The sequence below is a fragment of the Chelonoidis abingdonii genome, chromosome 3, assembly GCF_003597395.2.
Source record: "Chelonoidis abingdonii isolate Lonesome George chromosome 3, CheloAbing_2.0, whole genome shotgun sequence".
NCBI lineage: Eukaryota > Metazoa > Chordata > Testudines > Testudinidae > Chelonoidis > Chelonoidis abingdonii.
The window spans coordinates 48971918-48992011 of NC_133771.1; the positions used below are offsets into that span (position 1 = coordinate 48971918).

The 20094-nt window shown below is 42.8% G+C and overlaps 1 protein-coding gene across 1 annotated transcript in view; it reads right to left on the reverse strand.

Annotated features, from left to right (window-relative positions):
- The window catches only part of COL21A1 (collagen type XXI alpha 1 chain), a 189651-nt gene that overhangs the window by 11149 nt on the left and 158408 nt on the right, over window positions 1-20094 (reverse strand). The window contains exons 23-25 of the mRNA XM_032771112.2: window positions 10916-10951; window positions 10198-10242; window positions 8270-8302 (exon numbers count right to left, since the gene is read on the reverse strand). Coding sequence (XP_032627003.1) covers window positions 8270-8302; window positions 10198-10242; window positions 10916-10951 — 114 coding nt within the window. The remainder of the gene's footprint in view (window positions 1-8269; window positions 8303-10197; window positions 10243-10915; window positions 10952-20094) is intronic.

Consider the following 20094-nt stretch of genomic DNA (forward strand, 5'->3'; position numbering starts at 1 on the left):
AAAAAGGACTGCCCATAAATATATCCACTTCAATCCATGTTCTCCTCTGGAGCCCAAGAGAACAAGAAAAAAAGATGGGTCTTGCAGTATACCTGTCAAGGTTTCTCCCCCACTCTGAACTTTAGGGTACAGATGTGGGGACATGCATGGACACTTCTAAGCTTAATTACTAGCTTAGATCTGGTATTGCCGCCACCATCCAGAATTTCAGTGTCTGGAGCACTCCCTGTCCCCCCAAAACTTTCCCCTCCCTGGGTAGCCTTGAGGGACTTCACCAGTTCCCTGGTGAACACAGATCCAAACCCCACTTCCAAGTGAAGCTAAGCTGAATTTACACTATCTGCGCTAAACAAAGCATGGGAAAACATGCATTTCTATAAAGAGAGCATATTTCACAGGTGCAGCGCTGGAATATACAGAAATTCCGTGCTGAAAAGGATCTAATACGCATGACGCTGAAGAAAAGCTGAGAAGACAAAAATTAAGCCAAGGCAGAGTATGAGTGTGGTTTCTCATACATTCTAACAGAGCAGTATCCCACCTAGAAACCCCTGCAGTATAACATAGTGTAACCATACAGAAGGCTCTAGTAGGAAATGCTCTTCTTTTCCATTTTTCTCCATCCCACTGGCATAGTTTAAAGTAGCCTTGATAAGTGCAAGATAACCTTCAATTAAGCCTAACTCCCAAATCTGGACCTTAGCGTCCAGCAATCTGGGTGCCTAGCAATGAACCCTTTCTAAGCTTAATTACGCAGCTTAGCTTTTGATCTCGCTGCCAGCCATGCCAATAAATTACCAGGTTTTGGCCCCCGGTCTCCCAAAACCTTCCCCTGGAGGAACCCCAAATACCAGAAGACCCTGAGCTTACTGCAGAAAGGAAATAACCCACTTCCTTCCCCCTCTCTTCTCCACCCAGAACTTTCTCTCTGGGCTATACCTGGGAGACTGTGCAATCTCTTTATTACATCACAATACCAAAAAGCATGTCTCCTCTATTCCACAAAAGACACCCAAATACAAAGAAAGAAAAGATTCCTCTCTCCTCCCCCACCAATTCCCTGGTGCCTGCAGAGTTTCACCTCCGTAACAGATCTAACACAAAAGAGAATTCCCTCCCCTTCGTTCCTTAGCCACCCAGAGAGAAAAAAGCTCAACAAAGTCTTAAAAAGAAAAAAGAAAGAAAAAAGACATAAGAATATAATCTCCTGGCTCAGTGACAATACAGGGCTATTGCTTTATAAGAAGAATATGAATATAACAGTCTGATTCAAAAAGATATCCAATCTGAAAACATTCACGCAAGCTACACACATGTAAAAACACAAAAACAAACATAAAAGCCTATATTGTTTTTTCTACCTGTAACTTACAATTGGAAAACAGAAAGATTAGAAGATAGCCAGTTAACCTTCTCATAGCTGAAGAGACAGACAAAAGACCAGACCCCAAAAAATTCCCTCCTGACTGTTTGAAAAAGAATCAGTTTCCTGATTGGTCCTCTGGTCAGGTGCTCGGTGGTTGGACTTTTAATCTTTACAGGTAAAAGAGGCTTAACCCTAGCTATATGTTATGACAGCCCCCCAAATCTCAGACAGTGGAAACTCACACTGGGGTGATTTTTTCTAAACTTTAGAAATAACAGATATAAAAAAACATGCACTTTACATAACTCTACTAATTGTAAACATCAGATTTACTTCATTCAAGGACAAAAGTTTTTTTTAACCATGTATTCCGGGAGTCTCAGGGAGAAGTGCAATCAGCTACTTTGTTAGAAGCTCCTGAAATGTGTTGAATTTCAAAATCAAAATCTTGGACAGCTAAACTCCATCGAAGAAGTTTTTTGTTGTTTCCCTTGGCAGTATGAAGCCACTTTAGCGCAGTATGGTCGGTTTGTAGCTGGAAATGCCGTCCCCAAACGTATGGGCGTAGCTTTTCCAGGGCATGCACAATGGCATAGCATTCTTTTTCACTGATTGACCAGTGGCTCTCTCTCTCAGACAGTTTCTTACGGAAAAACACGACAGGATGAAAGTCTTGATCCGGTCCTTCCTGCATTAAAACTGCTCCTATACCACGCTCAGATGCATCTGTGGTTACTAGGGATGGTTTGTCAAAGTCTGGGGCCCTTAGCACAGGGTCAGAAATGAGTGTCACCTTAAGCTGGTTAAAGGCCTTCTGACAATCATCAGTCCACTTAACTGCATTTGACTGTGTCTTTCTGGTCAGGTCTGTTAGTGGGGCAGCGATTTGGTTGTAGTGTGGTACGAATCACCTATAATATCCAGCCAAGCCTAAGAAGGATTGGACTTGTTTCTTTGACCTTGGGACAGGCCACTTTTGGATAGCATCCACTTTGGCCTGTAGGGGATTTATCGTTCCTTGACCCACCTGGTGTCCCAGGTAAGTCACTCTGTTTTGGACTATTTGACACTTTTTAGCCTTAAAAGTTAGTCCTGCCTGCTTGATGCACTCAAAGACTTTTTCCAGGTGCTCCAGATGTTCTGCCCATGAATCAGAAAAAATGGCCACATCATCGAGGTAGGCAACTGCACATTCTCCCAATCCTGCTAGGAGACCATCCACAAGTCTTTGGAAGGTGGGAGGTGCATTTTGCAGCCCGAAGGGAAGCACATTAAATTCATACACCCCTGCATGGGTGACAAAAGGATGACCTTTCCTTGGCAGGTTCATCTAGCGGTAGTTGCCAGTACCCCTTGGTTAAGTCTAATATAGAGATGAACTGGGCACGTCTCAATTTCTCCAATATCTCATCGGTGCGTGGCATTGGATATTTGTCGGTACGAGTTACAGCATTTAGCTTATCGTGGTCCAAAGCGTATTTCCCCATCTGGTTTGGGAACTAGAACCATGGGAGATGCCCATGCACTGTTAGAGGGGTGGATTATACCCATCTGTAGCATGTTTTGATCTCCCATTCTATAGCAGCTTAGGCATGAGGAGAAACTCGGTAGGTGGGGTTCTAATTGGGTGAGCATTACCTGTGTCAATGGAGTTGTATGCCTGTTCAGTCCATCCTGGGGTGGCTGAGAACATTGGTGCAAAGCTAGTGCACAGCTCCTTGATCTGTTGCCACTGCAGACATTCCAGGGTTGTGGAGAGGTTCACCTCTTCCACACCACCGTCACTTTTTCCTTCGTAGTAGACACCTTCAGGCCACTCAGCGTCATCTCCTCCCTGGGCTTAAACGGACAAAGCATTTAATTCCTGGAATAAAAGGCTTGTACAGAATAACATGGTACACTTTAGGCGTTAGGGTTGAAGGTGGGAAGGCTAGAGAATAGTTAATCAAGCTACCAGCGCTCTTGGACGCGGAATGGCGCACTTCCCATGAAAACTTCTATAGAGGGCCTTGTGAGACGTCCTCAAGACCAGAACACGATCAGGACACACTAACTAAATTGAAAGGAATGCTCTCTGGTAGTTAATCATACAAAGGCCTTTTGCTCTTCCTGACATCCTTTAGGTTTCGTTTTAGCAGGCTAAAGAGTAGCGGAGTGTGCTTTGTAGGTGTGCTTACAAAGTCTAGAATGTAGTCTGGAGAAGGCATAAACCCCTCATTGCTGCTCTCACCAAAGTAATGGCCGCAACCTCGTGGCCATACACAATTAGAACGGTGAAAACCCGAAACTGGATGTAGTAACAGGCCTATAGGCAAAAAGCAACTGCTGCAACACTAGATACCAATCATTGGAGTGTTCATTTTAGGAATTTACGTTATGAGCCCTAACGTTCGCAGAACCTCTCATAGGCCCATATGGTTGATGTGGTAAAGGTTGCAATACCAAGTGAATGCACACAAGCTTCCACAGAGTTTTTAATGGTCCCTGGAGGGAAATTAGTTCCGAATCTGTAAGAATGTCTAGAGGTGCCAACCTAACCTGGCAAAAATGTTCTGCTAAGCGCCTGGCACACACTTTTAGCCCTGGGGTTGCAAAGGGCGAACTGCTTCGGCCATGGTAGCAAAATCAGAAAGTCAGTAGTACTACTTCTGTGGGTCTTTGTTGGAAAGGACCCAGAATATCCACAGCTACTCGCTGAATGGGACTCAATTATGGGAGTGGCTGATAGGGGGCGGTGGACCTGGTACTTGGCTTTTCCACTCGTCGGGTAACTCACAAGACGGAAATATTAGCAACGCCCTTGCCATTCCTTCCGCATGGAAGACTTCACCCAACGATCTTGGTTCTGTACCAGAAACCCAAGGAAAGCTTCAGACACAATTATTGGCCAACGAATGACTCCACTGGGATGAACATCGGGATACACTTCAAACAGAGCTTACACCCAGCCACACGCACCGCACTAGCCGTCGGAGACTGACAGTACAGTATGGCGATGTTCTGAAACTTGTATAATTAGAAGGATCTGCGCACAATATAATCACGGGTGCTCCAACGCACCCAAGACGAAAAAGTCTCCACCTCATATAGATTCAGATAGTCATTCAATTCCGTTCACAAACACACCAATATCCCAAAGACAAAAGAAGGCCCAGAATGCCTCTCAAAGAACTCCTGGCTTAGAAGGAGAGAAGAGGGAGAGGCTGAGGAGAGTGGATTTGGCGTCAAAGAAGGTGGATGCGCCGCGAGCGTGAGAGCGCACCCAAGGTGGTATCTAAGTGGTCTGCGTCTAAGATCCTAGCTAACTCTATGCCCTCAGTGGACCTGGAAACTCAAAGATTCATCTAAACCAGTCAGGCAAGTGTACAGAGAATTCGACCTCCGAATGACAATTCTCAAGTGTCGTGGTCATTAGAACTAGTAGAGTCATTAATACGGTGTCCTAAGAGTGTGACGTTGTGCATATGCCTAGATGGTAGCATAGGGGTGGAGCTGGTGCAAGGTAGATTTTTGCGAGGTGAGCTGAGACGATGGGCTGCATATATCTATCGCCATACGCCCCACCAGCTACGGAGGAAGACTTGCTATTGATTTTCAGGCTCTGGCTGAGCTCTTGCGTAGGTTCACTGGTTCGTCCAGATCACGCGCCGGATGCCCTCAGTGGCAATTGAGAAGTGGTAGAAATGGATTGTAAGCGTCGGAGTCAGTGACTGGCAACGGTCCTGGTGCTGGTTGTGTTTTCCAGTTCGGATCTGGACTGATGCACATGGCTGATTGCAAGTCGTTGGCAGGGATCCGGTTCCACACCCTCTGTCGGTCTCTGAAGACAACAAGAACAGGGCCCAGGGTGGACGGCTAAGGAAACAGGGATAGGAAGCTTGAACTCTTGGCGCTGGCTCGTGTTAATCGCACCAACATTTGGCCAGCTTCACATGTGGATTTGCCAAGTTTCACTCCAAGTAGGATCGGGAATTGGGATAATTCATGAGACTGCAAGTCCACATCTCTTGACCAAGCCCTTGTACTGGACAGGCACTCAAGCTGTAGGCAAGTGTTAAAGATTTTGACATGAATGGGTGAATATGTCACTTGGCCTCTGGGGATGAGAATGGGGTCCATAGGAAGTGATTGATGGATAGCTGACAACTTGGCCTGTGCCTCTCCACGCGATAACTACCTTCTCCGTCACTCCAAGGTTTACCTTCATCCCGAGGGTATATTGAGAGCCATCTGGCCTAGGGATTATTTGGTGTGAATGTCGTGTAATGAACTTAATCGGTTGGGGGTTACTGGGGCATGGGCCTTTATAGGTCCCAGTTATTACATTATAAAAACATGCGCACTCAGCCTTGACTGGTCACTGGGACAGGTTGCTGGGAAAGACGGGTGAGGTGGGACAATATAGTGTCTGAAGCTTTCCCATTGGTGCGGTGGCGGCGAGTTGGTTGGCCCCAAGATGATAGGTTTAGTTTTGGTTTAGCCCCATCGGATAGTTTCGCGTCCAACTGCTAGTATTTTTACTTATCCTTTCAGCCACTTCCACCCATGTGGCACCAATCATCCCGCCTACATGGTTTAGACAGTTTGGGCTTCCCATACTAGGAGTACCTTTCTGTTCACTCAGGAACCTCATAAAGAACTGCACCATTTCGCATTAGGATGGCAAGCCTTCAAGAGAGTTAGCGCACTTGCTTCCTGAACCCAGGCATTCATCACCAAATCTTTCCAATGTGGTAGGCGTTCAGGTAAATGAACCCATGGGGTTCGCACCTTAGGGCTCTGAACCATCGACGGGCATTGCTCAGGTGTTAGCCCATTCTGATTGGACCTTGGGTTGAAAAGTTTTAATGTCTGTTTCCTTAGGCCATTTCAGACGCCCACTCTTATAGGCGACTGAGCCTGGCTCTAATCACACATATATGGTCTTTAGGGATCTGTCCATGGCAGGTCCTTTCGAAATTTTTAAGAAGGCCTCAGTAATCACCATGCTTTAGGGGGGGAATTTTTCTGGATGGGAAACAGTACCTGGAGAAGATTGTTAGGGTTTGCTGGTACATCTGCTAGCCCTGCTAATTCCAGGGCCTTTGTGGCCTCCCTCGGATTCCATAGCCTCGCGGTGGTCAGCCTCTTTGGCTTTCTCTCTTTCTCTCTGTTTTCTTTCTCCTCCACGCTCTTTTTGGACAGCCTCTTCTCTGGCCATCTGTCGTGTTGTTCTTTTGGCCCCTCAGCGGTTTGCTAACTCTTAGTGTTTTGTATGTTTTTTTTTCTTTGTACATTTTTCCCGTTCTGCCTGCTATCTTGGTGGTGAGGCAAAAAAAAAAAAAAAAACAACCCACAGCTTTTAACTGACTTCTCAGAATGAAAGAAACCAGAAAAATGGTTTGAACTGTCTTTTGCAACTGTTAATACCTCCAGCTAAGCTCAGCGGGAATCCTTTCTAAACGCTGTTGTAGAAAAACCTTTATCTGTTCACTCAGGGTTACTCTTTTCACTGCTTCCCAGCATCTCAAAGGAGGAAAAAAAAAATCTGGCTTTTGGGTTCAAAAAATCCTACCGCTGCTCAAATGTCAAGGTTCCCCACGACTGAACTTAGGGTCGATGTTGGGCCGTGAATGGAACTTCGTAAGCTTAATTACTAGCTTAGATCTGGTATTGCTGCCACCATCCAGAATTTCAGTGTCTGGAGCACTCCCTGTCCCCCTAAAACTTTCCCCTCCCTGGGTAGCCTTGAGGGACTTCACCAATTCCCTGGTGAACACAGATCCAAACCCCATGGATCTTAAAACAAGGAAAAATCAATCAGGTATTAAGAAAAGGGCTTTTAATTAAAGAAAAGAAAGGTAAAAGAAAACTCTCTGGGAGAGATTAGCATACCAGCTAGTTTCACAGACAACAGAATCAAAACACAGAGCATGTTCCCCTGGGCACAAATTTAGTTACACAAAGAAAAAATACTCAAATACCCAATTTTTGATAATTCCCTTAATTTGCATAACACAGGTTACAAAGAAATAAACATAAACCTATTTATTCCTTTCTAAAACTTACTACTCTGATAAGAGGCTGGTTCCTTGATCTTTTCCACTCTAGCTGAAACTGAAACTCTCAACAAAGGAAAAACTTCCCTCCTTCCTCCTTTTGAAACATCTTGTTCCCTCATTGGTTCCTCTGGTCAGGTGTTAGCTAGGCTAGGTGAACTTTTTAACCCTTTACAAGTAAAAGAGGCATTAACCCTTAACCATCTGTTTATGACAATACCCAGAAAGCAAAAAAATCTGAGCTCTAGCAGACCAATAAAGGGGTCGAGTTCCAAAATTCAGAACCCCACAACAGAGATTGTCTTTGAGCTCCAGATTGACCTGACTGCGTCATACTAGTGTAAAACCAGTGGAAGTAAGTTCAAAATCATGCCCATTGGATTTGGGGATAGTTTGGGTCAGTCTCATAAGACAGGCTGTCACCGAATAAGGGTGCCTCTTGTTCTGTTTTATTGAACTATAACATTTTTTTAAAATGAACAGCTGGGGATTGAGTCTCCAGAAAAACAAATTGCTTTTTTCTTTTTTACAAGTCCCTTGCTTACTTTTTTGTTTTTCTCTAATTAACCCCTTCTTTTGTCTTCAGATTCTGTTTTACCTGGAGTTCTGTAGAAAATCTATATTCCTTTCTCTCTTTTTAAACAATACTTCTTTGTCTTTTCAGTCACTGATTTCCCTAAACAGTTCTTTTCTATTCTATTGTTAAATCTTTCTTTCTCATGCCTCCTCCTACCTAATCATCCTCTTTCACTTGTGTGCCAATGAGGACAAAAGCAAGCCCTTTAGCACACAGTTTACATGGTCACTATTCACACAATTGGCGAAGAGAATTAAAAAATGGTGCTTGTGATTTGAAAACACATACCTCTCCATTTGCTCCATTCAATCCATTTGCTCCCTTTAGAAATCAAATGTGGAAAGAAGTATAAATCAAAATGAGCCACCGTTATGATGCATCACTCTTACTAAATCCGGGATCAAACAAACCAGAATATGTTTGATATGCAAATTAACTAAGATTTATTTCAAAATACATCTGAATTCTTATACTTACATATGAGGCATATGAGGCACAGTAAACAAACATTTAATTATCTTCTTAAAAATTAATATATCTGAACAATGTACCAGAACAGGGTTAGGCAACCTATGGCACGTGTGCCAAAGGCGGCATGCAAACTGATTTTCAGTGGCAGTCACACTGCCCAGGTCCTGGCCACCAGTCTGGGGGGCTCTGCATTTTAATTTAGTTTTAAATGAAGCTTCTTAAACATTTTAAAAACCTTATTTACTTTACATACAACAATAGTTTATTTATACATTATAGACTTATAGAAAGAGACCTTATAAAAACATTAAAATGTATTACTGGCACGCAAAACCTTCAGTTAGAGTGTATAAATGAAGACTTGGCACACCACTCCTGAAAGGTTGCTGACCTCTGTACTAGAAGATCATTCTTAGGTAAATTATCGTAGGCATTGTATGATATGCACTTGCATTAGTTTTCTTACAAGAAACTTATTAATAAGTATTGCCTCAATAAAAAGCTAAAGATATAACAGGTTCATTGTGTAACCAAATGGCCTAGAGACATTATACACTGACATCCAGATTCAATCTGTGTTTAAATTGGCTTTGGCTGCCAGAAATGCAGGTATAGGGCCCTTGAGTTATAAAGTCAGTTTTGGAGGAGGATGTTGCAGTGGTGGAAAATGGCTAACAACCTACTGTTTGCCAAAAGGGACACACCGATGTCACTGGCTGTGAAGCGGCATGGCAAGAGGGCACACAACCTCAGCTGTGTCCACTGGTGGGACTCTTATGGAGCCTTGCTACAAAGTGAAGCTGCATCTCAACTACCAGCTAGAAACCCTGAGAAAGGGGATAGAAGGTAGCACCGCCTGGCCTCCTTTTGGTTAAATCCTCCTGAGCTTCTGGAGGTCAGTCTGGGGTGTATAATTCCTTATATCAGCTTCACTGAATGTGGCTCCTTGTTTTTCCAACCAGGCAGGTTGTGATATTACCACTGCACTGATTGTGAGAACAATCTTCACTGCTATTTTCTTCACAATCTAGCTTTAGCTTTGTACTGCTACTAAGTACTTTGCAATTTAGACATGACATAGAACTCGTTAACTACATGCTTTTACACTTACAACTAAGTTATTTCCTATGGTATGTTAATATAGCCAAATATGACATAATCAAAATATACTGGAACAAGGTTAAAGAAAAGAGAAATTAGCTGATTTGCTGTTGAAACAGGAAACATCTGTAATTTACAAGTACAGAAAATACTAACACGCTGACTTGATTTACAGTATGACAGTAACTGAATCTTTAAATGCAATACTTTATGAAAATATTGCATGATAAATACAAAAGTGAATGGAAGGCTTGTATAGTCTTGGGCTTGACTTTCAGAGCAATATCACAGAAGCTTGAATCCATGTTTCCACTACTACATTATCTGGAGTTTATGGTATTGTTTTATCAATAATATTGCAAAATAAATTGTTTTAAATAAAAACTGAAAAATTGAAGCAGTTTCTTTCTGCTATTGCAATGGTATAACTAGATTTTACTGTCTCATAGCTCTTTACCTTTTCAGAACTCTTCCCTCAGCCTTTTTTTAATGACACTTTAAATAATCAATATAATCCTATTTACATGTAAATATATCTAATGTATTTCTTTTGATTCAAAGAACTACCATTGTAAATGGCATTTATCTTCTGAAGAAGCAAAATGAATGCAGTTTTCTTAAACTGTGTTTTCTTTTAATGGTACCTGTTGGCCTGGAGTCCCTGGTCTTCCTCCTTCTCCCTTTTGTCCCTTTAGAAAAGGAAAAGACTTTCTTGAACAGTACATATTTCTTTAGGTGAATAAATTAAGTAGTTAAAATAATGTAAAGAGATAAGCCCTAACCAAAGGCCCATCTTTATAATGGGTTCAGTCAAAAACCTGGATCCAACCATCATTTAGCTTGTTGATGGGAGGCAGATATAGAGGTGTTTCAACATTCAGTTCCAAACCATGTAGCTCGGACACACATTTCTACTGTAGACATAATGGAGCAAACCTATGACCTGAACATACAGAGACAAATGCTGATCTCCCTTGTTCCTGCCTGTTTCAGTTGCTTATCATCTCAGTACATTGAGGAAAGTTCTCATTTTTATGACATTACAGGTTTAGAGACCTATGATGGATTTTCAAAAGCACTCATTATTAGCCTAACTCTGCCCCCTATAGTTAGTGGGAGCAACTAAGCCATTTTAGAGTACTTTTGAAAATCCCATTCTTTCTCTCAAACTAACTTTCATAATATTGTGTTGGTGAGTTCATATTGTGCAGTGATTTACTGAGTTAAGACTGTATCCTGCAGTCCTTAGTCAAGCAAAGCTCCCGTTTATTTTAATTCAAATTGAATTAATTTTTAACATTTGACTATTAGTAAACATATGGCATGCCAAATGATATTTAATGAAAAACGAAGTTAATATACCTGGATACCTCTTTCACCTTGGTTTCCTTTTTCCCCCTGTAAAATATTTTAAGGTATTGTAAAATTTCCATTATAATCCATTTACAAACATTAGTTTGTGTTTTAATTTATTGCAGTAACTACAAGAAAAGTAGCTAATGAAGTGCATGATGGTGATTGAAAACTAAATATTCTATCCACATGTTCATAGCGGTTTTTTTTTAATATAGTGCCTGGCACCATAAAATCTCAACACCTTTCAGTTTACCTTGATGTGAATAAAATAAGAATTAGTCCCACAGTGTTAACTCAACTGCAGAAACAAGTAATACAATAGCCACATGGCATATCTGACATCTTATATATAATAGTATGTGCTAATTATTATCATTTATGCAGCACCATAGGTATAAATAGTGCTTTACAGACATACAATGACAAGTCTCTGCCATAGAGCATTTAGAGTCTAAGCCCTGATCTTGAAATTCAATGGGGCTTCACCTAAGTGTGGACATCTGAGCTAGCAGATTTGACCAAAGAACTGAGGACTAAAATGGACACAATATGGTGAGTGATGGCAACATACAAAGGGAGGAGCTGTAAGGGAAGTGGAAGGAAAGGGTCAAATTGCAATTTTTTAAGAAGGCGGGGAGTATTTCTTTTTATTCTTTTTTATGTATCTAGCTGGATCCAAGTATTTGTTTCCAGAAAAATAATTGTAATGTTTAGTCAAGTGTTTAAGTGTATTAATGAGAACTTGGCTAAACAAAATATTTTCCAGGTCAAAAACCCTAAAAGGTCTGAGCACACTTTTGTCAGATCAAACAATACATAAGTTATTTGGTTTAGTTTTAGTTTAGTATTTATTTTAACAAACTACAATAAAACTGAAGCTCATCTATTTTCCTGTCACATACTCAAACTACACCTTTCTCTGAGTTATTTTCTTTTCAGACGGAAAAGATACTGTTTTCGTCAATACTAACTTATAACCTTATGGCTTGTCTACACAAATAGTTAGTTGCGGACAACTTGGGGGCATAAATCTGTCTCACATTAGCCTGTTGCACACTCCCAGAATGTCTACAGAGCATGGCAATGGGATTGTGATTTCTAGAATGCAATGCCATGTGGACCATGCTGAAGTGCACTAAAAAGTTTCACGGTGTGCTCTATCTACTCCTGTTTGAAACAAGAGTAGATCAAAATTAGGGAATGTTTAGTGCTTGGCAGCAGGGTTCACATGGGTGATTAGTGTGCAGCAGGCTACTGCAAGGTAGATTTGCATCCCTGCTTACCAAACTCTAATTATTTGTATAGAGGAGCCCTTAGTTAAATTGCAGTACATATTCTTATTTAACCAGATTCCACTCAGATACAGTATTAAAGTAGTACGTCCATTGCAAAGAGCTCCACTTTCTGCCTCCTAGCAGTTTTTGATCCATAATAGTATTTTGCTTTTACACCATGACTAACTTAGCTTCTCTATCCGTTTCTTTGCAGAGGATCTTCTCAAAGGCTTTTTGGAAAACTAAAGAAATTTTAAGAGTTGGTTCTCTTTTAGATACTATCTTACTGAGCTGTTCAGAGAATTCTAAGAGACTAGAGTGACATTTACCTTTGCAGAAATTGTGTTAGTAGACTTCTAATTTCCTTCTTACTTATTCCCTGCTGTAATTTATGTTTATTGGCTTCAGCTGGGTCAGATTTCCAAAGTCTGAAGGATTTCTATTTGGCCTCTCAGACCTTGCCATTTAGCCACATTGGTTTACTCCTTATCTTCCTAGTGCCTTTTTGTTAAGAAATACATGTTTAAGACACTGTTATTGTTTTGTTAAGTAGCATCCATGCCACCTCTTGAGGGTTTTACTTCCTTCACTTTTAACTTTAGGGTCTTTTTGACTAAACTTCTCACTGTACTGAAATCCCCCTTTCTAAAGATCAGTGTCACTCATCACTTTTGGTACCTTAGCTGCCCCTTTGATGTTGAACCTAATCATATTGTGATCACTGTTACTCAGTGGCTCAGCTCCTGTCACATCTTGAGTTAGTGCCTGTGTTAGCTAAGATTAAGTCATCTCTCTGCCTGTGCGCTCTAGGACTTGCTGTACCAAGAAGCAATCGCTAAACTCTAAACTCTGTCCTATTATGTTGTTAGACTAGCCTGTGGGTATCTCTACACTTCAAGCTGCAGGCTTCATTTCCAGCTCAAGGAGACATACAGTACCCATACTAGCTCTGATTGAGCTAGCCTACTAATAATAGAGTTTATCTGTGAGTGATGGGAGGAGCTAGCCCCCCTCGAGTTCATGCCTATGGTCTCAGAGAGGTATATACTTGGGGCAGTTAGTCCCTCCCACTGCTCTTGCTATATTTTTAGTGTGCTAGCTCAATTAGAACTAGCATAAGTACATCTCTTCCAGCTGGGAATCACACCCCCACCTTGAAGTGTAGACATACTCTGTATGTGGGTATATGAAGTCTGATTTTATTAGAATTTGGTTACATTTTTGTGCCTCTTTGATCTCTCTTAACACTGTGCAAACAATTTTTTTCTTGATCAAGAAGCTGGTAATAAAGCACCAATAATGTAGTTATATTCAAACAGTTTGGAATTTGTATCCCTATAGGTTCAATTTTGTGATCCCCTCCACCCAGAATTTTCCAAAGAATCCTTTACCTACACCTAAATAGGAAGCAGCTACTTCTACTTCTCCAGCTGTTTAGCCTACTCTGTCTTTCCTATAGAGCTTGTAACTAGGCATTACAGTATCCCCTTGTTTATTGCCATTCCCCCATGTTTCTGTAATGTTTATTATATAAAAGCATCCATTGCAAGGCATACTAGTATCCCTATTTTTGCTTTTAAATTTCTTGCATTTGTATATAAACATTTATTGGACCAAGTACAAAGAATCTCTACCCTCAACTCAGTGGTGTTTCTCTCTTTGTAAGGCAATAACATTGGAACACTGCAACCGATCAATTCATAAATTTCAGGGAATATTCTTGGCTTCAATAGGCAGAACCTTAATGATTCTTGTGCAAATCAGAACACTGGAAAAGCTGGATTCAAAGGAAAATCAGGGCCCCCAGACACCTAGATACTGCAAGCAGAGGAATTTCTCTGCCACCCCCTGCACCTATCTACAGATATCAGTGGCAGCAACTTAACTTCCTGTCTCTAGCCTGACTCTAACCGAAATAAGACAGCCTTACAGGGAGGGTTTGTAGCTGGGAGGCAGGGACCAGGGGAGGGAGGAAAGCAGGATGTGGGGAGGAAATGGAGACCTGAACAGGAAGGCATGGTAGCTGGGTAGGAAGGAGAGGAGATGGAGGGATGGGGAAGTGGTGAGGGGCAAACCAGGAACCCAGGGAGGGCTAGAAGTGAGTGGCACTGATGGTGGCAGCAGGGACCCTGAGACAAGTGGGAAGGGGGAAGTAGACGTGGCAGAAAGGAGTAGAGGAAGGACATGTAATGGAATGGAATGGAATGCAGTGTGTGGTGGAAGTGGTGGTGATGATGGAAGCGAGGTGTGGGGAAGTGGGAATAGGAATGGGGAAGGGAAAGCAGGGAACACAGAGACCCTGTCATGGTGGAGGGAGCGCACAGAGACTCTGCAATGGGAGAGAGAATGGGGATAATGGTGTGGGGGAGGGATACATGAGAAATACAGGGCCCTTGGCAGGATGCAGGGCTGGGGGGAGGTTCAGGGAGTCACTGAAATAGAAGGGCAGGGGAGGTGGCACACAGGCAGCTTGTAAAGGCGGGGAATTGGAGGAATGCAAGGAAACCCTGGAATGGGCAATGTGGTCAGCCTACAGAAGTTACAAATTGTGTATTTTTATTCTCAATGAGGAGAGTGTTTTTATTTAACTCCTTAATCTGACACCCTGCTGACTTTACAGAATTTCCCACTGTGTTCTTATCCTGTCCTTGCAATTTGATTTAGTTACAGAGAAATCTTGTCACAGCCAAACCCGGAGTAATGACCACAGAAGCAGAGTTAGACTTGAAAATTGGTACAGACATGTTAGCTGTCATACAGGTTTAGCAAGTATAATAGACTACAAGCAGAGTAAATACAGAAAAATTATGAGTAATGCATTAGTAAGCAGATACTGGAAAGGCATATATTGATGTGCATTTGAATACTAGGCAAACACGTTTCAGCAGAGAAATTTCTCTTCAGTAATTTTTGTGGCAAAAAAAAAATTGTGAAAACATCAAAATTTTGTTCACAAGACACTTGCTGCCAAAAAGGTATGTGCAAGCACTGAGGTTGAATGAACCCAGATGGGTGCTGATAGTCATAGTCAACTACATCCCAAGCAAAGGAGACCATATGTTAGACAAATGATCCAGGATTCTATTCCTCCAGAGATTTGAAGAACTCTGAAGGAAGAATGTAGATCAGGGAAAGTGTGATGAATGCCCACCAACCAAGGACTATATATTTTTCTAAAATTTGCTTTAGGTTAGAGTTGTGGGGTTTTTCAAGAGAAACACACTAATATGTAGAAGGTAATAGCAATAAAATAAATGAACATCTAAATTCAATGTCTAACAAGTTTCTTTCTTTCTCTACCATGTTTTTCCATTTCTTCTCTCTCACTTAGTTCATGCACCTTTCTTTTTCTCTATTTTCTTCTAAAAATTTTCCTACTCTGTATCTCCTTTATTTTCACTGGAAGATAGCTTTCTCCCTTTCATGCTTACTGGCCAAAGCTGAGTTTTGTCTTCCTGTTTTGCATTTTCTCCCTTTCCCCTTCACTCTTGCTTGACCTCCCTCTTTCTCCTCATTTGCTGTTGTTTCACCCAAGCTCTCTTTTGACTTCCCTTCATATCTTGATTCTTTTTCCCTGGTTCCCCCACTTGGTGTTCTCTCTCCCAAAGCCCATTCCCCCTTCCAGTATTGCTTTCCAATGTTTATTCCTGACATCCAGTGTCAAGCTGAAGTTTCAATCTCTGCATGTTTTATACAACCATATATATGATGTCTTTTGGTTTTTAGAAGACATCTTTTAAAGTAGGTAACCAAGCACATCAAATGAATGATACACCTAAAACCCACCGTTTTATAAATTCATTAGTACATGATTCTGCAATGCAGCACCTATCACTAATGCCAAGACACAGATTGTAGGCTGCTCATTTTAGAACAAAGGCAATAAAACAAATAAGAAATAGTGATATAAACTCTTTTGAGAAATTATACTAGCACTGCAGAGAAAAATACAAATCACTGGTTGATTTTTCTAGTTTTGGACCATTAATGAAGAGCAAAGAATCCACAGTTCAAAACACTGGGAGCTGTAAACTTCATTTCATCATCTTATGATGGTTATGTGCTATGGTTAGTTAGGGGAATCCCCTTTAATATAACTCTGTATACTACCACTTCTCACTTCTTTGGCACAGACTAAGGCCAGATGGATAATGTATACATTGGCATCCATCATATTTTCTAGGGTTATACATCACCTGTACATCCTTGACTCTCACTGTGTATATACATATCTTGGAATGAAAGGGAGTGACCTAATTTCCAAGAAAGCCATAGTATTATATGAAAGGAAAAAAACTATGTGAACATCTCCAGGCCTTAAGAATGTACATTTAAATCCACAAAAATCAGGAAATCAAGGCCTTCATTACATACAAATTGTACTGCTTTAACTATACTGGTACAAACCCACTAATGCGGATGCAATGCTACCAATAAAAGGTGTTTACACTGATATACCTTGTTCCTAGGAAAGAGGAATAAGCCATACTGATATAAGTTGCCTTTATATCAGTAAAATTGCACACTAAGGTTATACCAATCCAACTGATTTGGTAGATAATCAGACTCCCAACTGAAATGACTAAAAAACCTGTGTGTGGACCAGGCCAAAAAGTCAAAATTCTCATAGTTATACTGAGTCATCTGCAGTGTACAGACTTTTGTTTGCCATTTAAACTTAAACATAACTAAATATATATAACAGGCCAGATCAAAGTAATTAGAATTACTTCAATGGGACTGTTCTTACACATATTGACATCCAGCAAAAATACATCCCTTTCTAATTGTGACAGCTGCAATATTTTCATGCCTGGGAGTGGAATCAGAGGGAATACGTACATCAGGCTCCCTGACCATGACAGAAGGAAGGCATCGGAGAGGGAGTCCTTGCTCAAACCCTGTCGAGAACAAAACTGGTTGCATTTCCTGTTCTGTCTGGTAATGAATGGGTCCACTTGGGGAGTTCTCCACCTTTGGACAATCATGCAAGTTACCTTTGGATGGAGCGACCATTCGTGGTGAAAGGAGAAGTCCCTGCTGAGCTGGTCTGCCAGCGTATTCCTGAAGCTGCGAAGGAGAAAAGCTTCCAGGTGCATCTCATGGCTGATGCAGAAGTCCCACAGACGGAGTGCCTCTTGACAGAGAGCCAACGAGCGTGCTCCCCCGGCCTGTTGATGTAGAACATCGAGGCCGTGTTGTTCATCGGGACTCGTAACACCTTGCCCAACAGGTGGGGAAAGAAGACTCCGCACGCCAGCCAGATTGCTCAGAGCTCTTTGATGTTTACGTGTAACTGCACCTCCTCCAGTGACCACATCCCCTGTCTGGAGGTTGCCAAGATGTGCCCCCAAGCCGAGGTCTGAGGCATCCAACACCAACTCAGTGGGGGGAGGAATAGCTCAGTGGTTTGAGCATTGGCCGGATAAACCCAGGGTTGTGAGTTCAATCCTTGAGGGGGCCACTTAGGGATCTGGGGCATAAATCAGTACTTGGTCCTGCTAGTGAAGGCAGGGGGCTGGACTTGATGACCTTTCAAGGTCCCTTCCAGTTCTAGGTGATTAGTATATCTCCAATTATTATTAAATTAGTGAGGAGGGTTGTCGAATGGAACCCCTTCCATAACTGTCCTGCAGTCGATCCACCATCTCAGTGAGGTAAGTATTGCCTGGGAAATGGTCGTGATCTTCTCCGGAGGGTCTCAGGGCTGGGAATAGACCATCACCAGCCACTGTTGCAGGGGCTGTATCCAGAGTCTAGCATGGTGGACCATGTAAATGTATGTGGCCTAGCAGACACAGACAGACCATGGCTGTAGTCAGAGGGAATGCAGAGACCTCCAGGATGAGTAAAAGCAGCAAAGAGTCCTGTGGCACCGTATAAACTAACAGACGTATTGGAGCATGAGTTTTCATAGGTGACTACCCACTTATCGGATGAGGTTCGCCATAGTGTGGAACCTTTCCAGTGGCAGGAACGTGCTGGCGCAGGTAGAGTTGAGAATCACTCCAATGAACTCTATCCTTTGCACTGGCACTAAGGTCAACTTTTTGTCATTCACCAGTAGGCCCAGAGAGCAGCACGTGGCTTGAAGCACGGTGACATCCCTTTGGAATTGAGACCTGGAGCTGCCCTTGACGAGCCAGTCATCAAGGTACGGGTATATCTGGATACCCCAGCACCTGAGGTAAGCCACTACCCCCAAAATGCAGTTGGTAAATGTAACCCTTCTGCCAGGCCGAACTGATAGCAGCAAGGGCTGGGTTCAATACATAGGGGTCCCTTCCCTACAACGTAATGCAAAACTAGCTCAAGCCCCCACCCAGTGACCTGGGAAAATCTTAAACATACCGCTGGGCACCTCAAAGAGGCAATACTTCCCCTCTCGCAAGCACAGAGTCTCAGTGTAGCAGAAAAAGTTTAATTACATGAGATAAAAAACACGCATTAAATTGGGAAAACACCTCAACTAGAGTTCATAGACCAAACCATGAGCAAAGACCCACCCCAGGAAATTGAGCCATGTCCTTTTCCCTGGGCTCTTGAGTCCAGCAACCCCCAAATCATCCACAGTCCCAAAAGTCCCACAATCCAAAAGTCTCTGTCCTGGGTCAGTGCAGCCCCAGAGTTCAATAGTCTATCTGCAGAGGTCCCCCCCGCACAGCCTGGGTAGAAAGGGGCACCTTACGTGGTCCAGGGCCAACTGCCCTGCCTCTCCGTGGGGTTCTGCTTCCACCTTCTCCACAAACTGCTCCGCTCCGCCAGCCACTCTGCTCCACCAGCTGTCCCGTGATCTACTCCGGCTGTCCCCGCAAACTGCTCAGCTCCGCTCGCTCCGTGGGCCGCTCCACCCGTCCCACAGCTGCTCTGCTCTGCCAGCTGCTCTGCTCCACCAGCTGTCCCGTGATCCGCTCCAGCCATCCCCACAAAATGCTCCACTCCACTCTGCCAGCTGCTCTGTTCTACAGTATAGCTTCAGGCTCCCCCACTAGTTAGCACAGTACTCAGTGCTCTCAGCTCAGTAATTCCAGCTCTTTAGTGATTTCAGCTCTTAGTAGGGGAGCCCCAGTGCTAGTGCACCATTAGCCCAAAGTGAGTTCAGCTCAGTAACCTGTATCTAGATTCTTAAGGGAATAAAAAATCAACTCTGATATTCCACAGTGGAGAGAGGAGTGGGTGGAACTGGTGCTTCTGGCTCACACAAGGAGCCTACACCACCAGGCACAGATACCTGTCCCCAGCCTCTCTCAATTCACTGGGTTTTGGAACCCATGTCCCTTGTCTAGCAAGTGTCACTTAATTGATATTGAGACATCTCTGTCATAAAGCAGTCTCATAGTTCCTCATTCACATAATCAGGGTGACAACACTTTATTCCTCCTGCCCCAGTAACAAAGAAATTGGGGATCCCAGATCTGTCAAAATAACCATCCCAGGCTGCCGTGGGCTATGCTAGGTGGGGTGGGTGTGCCAGTGCAAATACCTAAAATTCCTTTCCACACTCCCCATAATTCACCACCAGATGTCAGGGTAGGGCTCATCCTGACTCTGCTTACATAAACACCAATGGTGCTGTCGCCAGGCCGAATGGGAGGACCTTAAACTGGTAGTGGTGGGGCCCCACTGTAAACTGGAGGAAATGTCTGTGTCCTTGAAAGACTTCTATGTGGAAGCATGCATCCTTCAAGTTGAGGGCAGCATATCAGTCTGCCGGATCCAGAGTGGGAATAATAGAATCCAGAGAGATCATGTGGAACTTTAGCTTCTGTAAGTACTTGTTGAGGTCTCACAGGTCCAGGACGGGCGGTAGACCGCCCTTGGCCTTTGGGATTAAAAAGTACTGGGAATAGAACCCCTTGTTCCTGTACTTGAGAGGAACTTCTTCCACCGCACCCAGCTGCAGTAACCCCT